The following is a 7056-nucleotide window of genomic DNA, read 5'->3' on the forward strand; positions in this document are numbered from 1 at the left end:
AGTGGGTCAGGCAGGCCCGTTAGAAGGCGCTGCGGTAGGAGACCAGGGGGCCGGGAGAAGTCCCGGTCGGGGGCCTCTGCTTGCGGAAGGGGGGCAGGCCCTGGGGAGATGGCCATGGAGCTTGGGAAGACGCAGTAGAGCCTTGACCTGAGCGTGGAGGCGTGGGGTGCGGAGAGCTGGCACGGACGTGTCGGTCTCAAGGTCGAGAGAGTCGCCTCGCAGATCCAGAGGGCGGGCAGGACCAAGTCTCACTAGGAGACCCAGTCCGTGGGTGTTGGGTTGCTCATCTGGAACCGTGTGGGAGGCCAAGGCCAGGCCCGGGGTAGCCCACGGACTGGAGTTGGAGGACAGAAGGAACAATTGGAGGAAAAGTGTGGGAGAAGGTGGGAGTCGGCTCCGCAGGGCCCGGCGCGCCCGCTCAGAGGTCCAGGACCAGCCTTGGAAGCCGGCGTCACCGTGCAGGAGGCTGCAGTGGGGTGGGGGGAGTGGGGTAAGGGAAGGCCCCTCCCTCCCTGGAGCCCAATGACCCCCTGCTGCCGACACCCTGGCTTCCCACACAGCGCTTCAGAGGCAGAGTGGAACTCAGGCGTCCTCTCTGTCCCCTTCCCAAGGAGCCAGAGACGACTTGTATTTTTTAAAACATTTTAATAAAATTAACCAATAAATATTCTACACTGTGTAGACTACAGGGACAAAGAGCGGAAGCCAGAGGGCCGTCTTTCCCACTGGGGCCCTCAGGTCCCCTCACGGAAACAGAGGCCATGCTCGGGGCTGCTTCGGGGCTGTTGGCTGGGGAGGGGAGTGATTCTGGAAGGGGGGATCTGGGCTCTTGCTCTCCATCCCTCTTTGTTGGGGGAGGGGAGATGGAGGGGGACCCCCCAAGGCAGAGCCTGGCTGGAGGCATTGCAGCATCCCCAGAAGTGAGGGGGAGTGAGGGGGGTGAGAGGGAGCGAGGGGGTGAGGGGCGAGCTAGCCTAGAAGGAAGGGGGAGGGGCAGGGAGCCTGGGAGCGTGGGTGCATGGGCTGGGGCGCTCCGGCAACTCTTGGACCCACGGCCGCTCACTCTCGGATGTATACCCTGGTGCACACGACATCATCCGCCGTCATGGTCTGGAAGGACACAAGTCACAAGTCATTGTTAACTCATAGGTCTCGAGGCCTGTGGTCCTGTGGCTTCGGAGACCAAACCTCCTTCTAGATTCAGGACCAACAGGCAGGAGCTGGTCCGCACATGCCCCCGTGTCACAGGAGGGAGGATGGCAATGGAGCCTCAGGGTTCTGCCCTCCACCCTCCTCCCCAGGCCAGGAGGGTCGTCGTCCAGAGGACTGCTGGACCTCCCAGTGCGTGTCCTTTGCTCCACGCGGAAGACTGTGTCCTGGTCACACAGCGGCACTGTGTGGGAGGGGACAGCTTCGTCCGGCCCAGCAGCTCCCTGGGGAGACCAGTGCAGTTGGTCTTGAACCCCCTGTGTCCTGGACTGTTCCAGAAAACCCCCGAACGTGGCTCTGGGCCGGCAGGGGACAGGCCTCACCAGGACCAGCTCCCCGTCATTGGTCAGCTCCCTGGTCCAGGAGGTCTTGGGGCCCTCTCCCTTCAGAAGCCTCTGCTCGCAGACCATTTTGTTCTCACTCTCCCACTTCACCAGGCTCTGCAAGAGAGAGGCCACGTGAGGGGGGCCCACAGCAGCGCAGGAGAAGGGCCTTCACCACGGGGAGCGGAGCCGAGAATCCAGGACAAGACTGGAAAACGGCCGGGCTGTGGACGCCGTGAGCCCCGGGGACCCACCTTACAGGGCCTCCCGTCCACAGTCTGCTCCTCAAACTCTTCTCCGATCTTGAAGTTGATCTCCGTGGTGCGCACCGTGGTGGAGGTTTTGATGTAGAAAGTATCTCCCTCCTGTTTGATCTCCACGGCTGGCTTGGATGCTGCAGCCACGGCGATCTTCCTCAGCATCACATTCACCCCTGCAGGGAGAGGGGGGAGGCTGGCCTTCAGCGGCGCTCCAGGCCCCTGCTTCCCCCCTCCCCTCACGCAGCTTGGGCAGAGCGGCCGCAGGCCCGGACCCCGCACTTGCGGCGGCAGCCTCTCCCCATCGCCCGCATCCGGCAGGCCTCTTGCCTTGGCCCGATTCACTTCAGTTGGGGCCCTCTGTCCACCCTGCTTGGGACCCTCTGCGGGCGTGGACCCATCAGAGTCACTGTGTCTTCACCCAGGGCCAAGTGCAGGCCAGACCCGCCCTGGCCGGGCCTCACCACTGTCATCTGGAAGTAGGGCCCACTTTCCTTCCAGCCGCACGCACCCCCCCCACGGCTGGGGCTAGCTGGGCCTTCCTTTGCCCCATCCCTGTCCCCGTCGGCAGTGACCAGCTGGGGCGGCTATTCCCCTCTACAGAGTGGCCCCAGCCTGGGGAAGCCAGAGGCTCCACTGGACCCTGATGTCCCCTGGGCTCAGCCTCTCCTGCGGGCCAGGTGACCCTGGGCAAATGGGTGGCACGCGTGGGACCCAGAAACACAGCTCTGGGCACAACTTTTCTTAATCCTGCTATTATTTTCACTGGAAAAGGAAACCAAAGAAAAAGCCAGATCTGCGGCTCAGACAAAGTTCCCTGTATTGGACCCTTCCTTGCTAGACCTCCTGGGGGGCTCCCGTGCCCTTCTACCCGCAAGGGACAGACAGGGACCCTGCTCCCCCCGCCCAATATGTTCCCTACTCTAGGATCACCTTGACCTCAGGTGGTTAGGTCTTCTTGTTCAGCCTCTGTGGATTTGGAGCCCCTGGGGCTGTCCTCCATATTCTTCCCCAAACTGGGCCTCTCCTCTTTGGTCCCCAGTCATGAGGAAGGGCGGGGAAGCCAGGAGAGCAAGACAGGCTCGCAGGCAGGTCTTTCTGGCCGGGGCCAGGCCCAAGCACCATCACCCCACTTCACCTGCCCAGTGACCTCCTGCCCTCCTGAGCTGGAGCAGAGACCTTCAGGGAAGCCATGGGTGGGGATGAAGGGGGCAAGCGGGACTCCCTGGCCCTCCTCCAGACGTAAGCTCTGACACCAACAAAACCTCTTTTCCCTTGGCACTGAAGCAGACCCACTCTGTTCCAGAACGAAGGGAGTGGGAGAGCAGGAGAACGCCCCCAAGAGCCCCCCTTCTGGGCTGTTGACCTCCTGGGTCCAGGGAGAGGTTTTCAGACCCCGGGGCCTTGGCAGAGGAGACACCCCTCCACCGCCTCCCCTGCAGTCCACCTGCCACTGTCTAACTCTTGTCTCTCCCGCTGCAAGAGCAGCGCATGCACACGTGCCCCGCCTGCCGCAGCGGGCACAAGGGCTATTTCCCAACGACCTGAGCATTCCTCCTGGGGGCACGGGTGCTCTAGGAGGGCAGAGGAGGCAAGGAAGGGCCGAGGTCCCTGCAGACACTGGGCTGGGCTCTGAGGAGATGCCATTCCAGCCAGGGCTGTTTGTCTAGTGGGTCTGTTTTCACTCTGCCCCCAGCAGGGCCCGAGGAAGGCACGTGGCTCCGAGAGACCCCACGGGGAGGACAAACAGGCCAAAGACAGACAGACAACGGGGTAGGGATTTGGCTCTTCCTCGCCAGCTGGGACTGTGGGTGTGCCCGGCCACCTCCTGCTTCATCCCCTGGGGAGAGTGGCCAGAATCCAGAGGAGGGGAGGGAATGATATCTAGGCTTTCTGAAGAGAAAATGTTTTGGCATTTAGCTGCAAAGGCGGAGTGGAAAGACAGACAGGGGTCGAAGAAGTCTTGTGGTTTATGCGTAAGAACTAATGGCAAAGGATGATGGAAACACGGCATCCTAGGCCCTTCCAGGGCCCAGACTCACCCGCACACCCAGCTCTGCACAAGGTGTACCCTACCATCTTGTTCAGTCCCTACCCTGTTCAGTCCAGAGATCGAGGCCATGCTTACCCTCAGGCTGCCGGCTCCTGCGGTGGTGGTGGGGGCTTCCCAATTGCTGAGGCCCTTAACTCACTTTCCTCCCTTCCCAGAGCCCCTCCCCGCAGTCCTGCTCTCTGCCCCTCCCCCACACACCAAAGGGCACCCAGAGTTGGGAAAGGCAGTTAGAGTGGGTTTAGGGTCCCCACACCTTTAACCAACACACCCAGCGGGGCTGCAGCAGGTCTGTGGGGAGGGAGGGAGACGAGAACTGGGATTTTTGGAAATGGAAGGTTGGGGTTTCGCACGAAGCCATTTGTTGAAATCTCAGAAAGTGGTAATTATCCAGAGTGCCTGAGGATTCTGGAGCGGCTGGCTGTGGGGAAATATTTGTGTCACAGATGGAGAGTGGGGGCACAGCGGGAAGAGTGGCGAAGGGGGAGGGAAGGGGCAACCGTGGGAGCCAGGGTGGCCGAGCACCTGGTGGGTGGAGCCAGGGCAGAGGGATAAGGAACCTGCCTCCGGGCCTGGGCTACTGGGTGGGTGGGGGCGCAGAGGCTGGCACCGCTGGGAGGGGCTCTGCCCAGTAAGGACCCAGGCCCCCAGCCTGGGGGGGGGGCGGGTTTGCAGCTTCTGAACCGCCCAGAGCTCCCCAGCCCCACCCCCAGGGATACCGACCTCGTGCTTCTGGTTTCTACTTAATTCACAGGCGGGCCACTGCAGGAGCTGGCATGGGGGTGCGGTGGGGGTCCCCCGCCGGATAAAGGAGATAAACGTCCCGGCCCTGAGCCGTCCCCCGCACCCCCACCCAGGGGGCGTTCGCCCCTCTTCGGCCCCTTTTCTTGGGGATGCAGACACCCAGCCTCCTGCGCCTCGATCCCCGCCCTCCTTTCTTCCTCGCGCCCACCTCCGAGGACTCCCGCGCCGCCCTCGCTCCCCGGGAGCTCCAAGACCTCCTTACCCAGCACTTTGAGCAAATCCTCGAAGTTTTCGGATCGGATGATCTTCCAGTTGCCGGAGAAGTCGGGCATGATGGAGGCGCAGGTGGCGGTCCTCTTAGACGCTTTGGTTGGAGCACTGCACGCTGAGTCTTTAGGCAGAAGAGATGCCGCGGTGGCCTCCGCCTGGTCGTGAGACTCAGGACGGGAACGTCGCAGGACAACCCCAGAGCTGGCTCGGGCTCCTGCGCGGGCAGCCTTTATACCCGGAGCGGGCCCGCCCCTGCCCGAGAGAGACCGGGAGAGAGAGGGAGAGTGGCCCCGCCTCCCGCCCCGCCCCCACCCCACCTGGGGGGCCCTGAGCCCCGGTTCCCCGGCCTCAGGAACTGGTCCCCCGTGGGCGGGTCCGGCGCGCGCGGGGGGCCGAGGCGGCGGGCTCCCGCGCGAGGGGTGGCTGGGGAGGCGACTCCAGGGCCGGGGCGCAGACACTCAGGGTCGCGGCCGGCGTGCTCCCCGCCCCTCCCCAACCTCACTCCCCGCGCTGGACTTCTTGGCGCCGGACACCCGCCGGACGCCCGGCGACACCAGCAGCGGACGAGCCCCGCTCGGAGCTGGCGCTGGGGACGAGGCTGGCGGCCGGGCTCGGCTCCACCGGGGTCCGAACTGGGCGCAGCGAGCGCGCCCCGAGTCTGGGGCCGCCCCGGGAGGCCAGGGGCACCCAAGTGGGGCAACGGCGCCCCCTGCTGGAGCGGCTCGGGGGGTGGGAGGGAGCGGACCCCCTGCCCGCGCCGGCCTCCCGGGGGTTCAGGGCTGCGGCTGCGGGGGGCTCAGGAAGCGGGCGCCGGGAGACTCCTTCCTCTTAATGGGTCGGGCGGGCATCCAAGGGTTAAACAAGAGCCCCGGGCGCGAGGCCGGGGAGGGCAGAGGTCACAGCCAATCACTTGACACGAGCTCTTTATTAAGGCGCTTTCTCGGTCGCGCTGCTCCCCGAACCCCCGGGGGATCGCCGCAGGGGCGGGAGAGGGGGGCGGGGACGCGAGGCGCGGAGCCCAGCGCGCCGCGCTGCCGCCAGTGTCGGAGGGAGACGGGGTGCCCCGGGGAGGGGTGGAGCGGGGTCTCAGGTGTCACCACCCCGCGCCGTCCGACGGCGGAAGGAGCGCCCGCCCTCCGCCCTCCGCCCTCCGCTGGCCGCTTCCGAGCGCGAGATCCAAGGAGGGGGCAGGGCCCAGCTCCCCGCCGAGACCCCTTTGCGGAGGGCTGGGGGCCTGAAGCAGATGGAGGTCAAGCGGGGAGCCCCGGAGACGGGCCGGGAGATGCGAGGCTGCAACCCGCAGAGCGACGGAGGCGGACCTGGCGGGCGGGCGCTCAGGGGATGTCGTGGCCCAGGTGCCCTCGGCGACGGCCTGCACGTGGCCCCGCGGCCCGCACCGCACCCGTCCCCCCACCCCCGCCACTGTCCCGGGGCTTCGCTCCCAGCTCCCTGCGAGGCGGGGAGGAAAAACCCCACATCTAGTCCCAGAGCTGGCCCCTCCCTGCCAGCGTGGCCATGGGTGGAGCAGAGGACAGGCTCACTGAGCTCCTGAACCCTTTTCGGTTAGGGCCATGCAACGGTCTGGAGGGCTGGGGGCCTTGGCTAGGGAGGGGTCGCAGGAATAGAGCCAAAGGGTGTGGGGGGGCGGTTGCTGGCGGCTTCACCAAAGGCTGGAGAGGGCTGGAGCCCCTGGGCTGTGAAGCGGGAAATCTCGGAGTAACGAGTAACGCCTGTGTCCGGGAAACAGTAAAGCAGCTGGGCTGTCCCTGCGCGGGCGGGACAGAGCGGCTGTGAAACGGAGACTCGATGGGCCCGTGCGCAGAGACCCCATCAGCTCTCAGGCTTCCAGAAGGGAGCTGGGTGCTTCAGCTGCTTTAGGGTTCAGGGTTTGTGCGGGAGGGCTCATCTGGGGGTGGGGGTGGCCTGGGCTTCTGGAAGTAGGAGGGCAGCAGGTCGGAGCTCTTCGAGGAAAGACAGACAAAAGCGGAGGTGGTGGAGGGAAGGGGGTGGTCCTTGGGGGGTGCTTGGGGCCTGTGTTCCTCCCCCACTGGCTGGTTCTCACTGCTGTAGGTAAACGGAGGGGATTAGGTTCTGACAGTGGAATCAGGCTCCCAGCCAAGGGATGAGGAGAGGCTTGGGGGAGGGAACAAGGCGGGGAGTCCCGCACCCCCTTCCGCCTTCCCCGCCCCCCTTTCCAGCCAGG

General features: G+C 65.2%; 1 protein-coding gene across 1 annotated transcript; it reads right to left on the reverse strand.

Moving 5' to 3' along the window:
- Nucleotides 1–628: 628 nt before the first annotated feature.
- CRABP2 (cellular retinoic acid binding protein 2) lies at nucleotides 629–5047 on the reverse strand. The gene is made up of 4 exons (XM_044266173.1): nucleotides 4846–5047; nucleotides 1787–1965; nucleotides 1533–1649; nucleotides 629–1110 (listed from the first exon to the last, which is right to left on the reverse strand). Exons 1-4 carry the CDS (start codon nucleotides 4913–4915, stop codon nucleotides 1060–1062), a joined length of 417 nt encoding a protein of 138 aa, XP_044122108.1. The 5' UTR covers nucleotides 4916–5047; the 3' UTR covers nucleotides 629–1059.
- Between the last annotated feature and the right edge of the window lie 2009 nt (nucleotides 5048–7056).

Source organism: Neovison vison, chromosome 10 (assembly GCF_020171115.1).
Source record: "Neovison vison isolate M4711 chromosome 10, ASM_NN_V1, whole genome shotgun sequence".
Lineage (NCBI taxonomy): Eukaryota > Metazoa > Chordata > Mammalia > Carnivora > Mustelidae > Neogale > Neogale vison.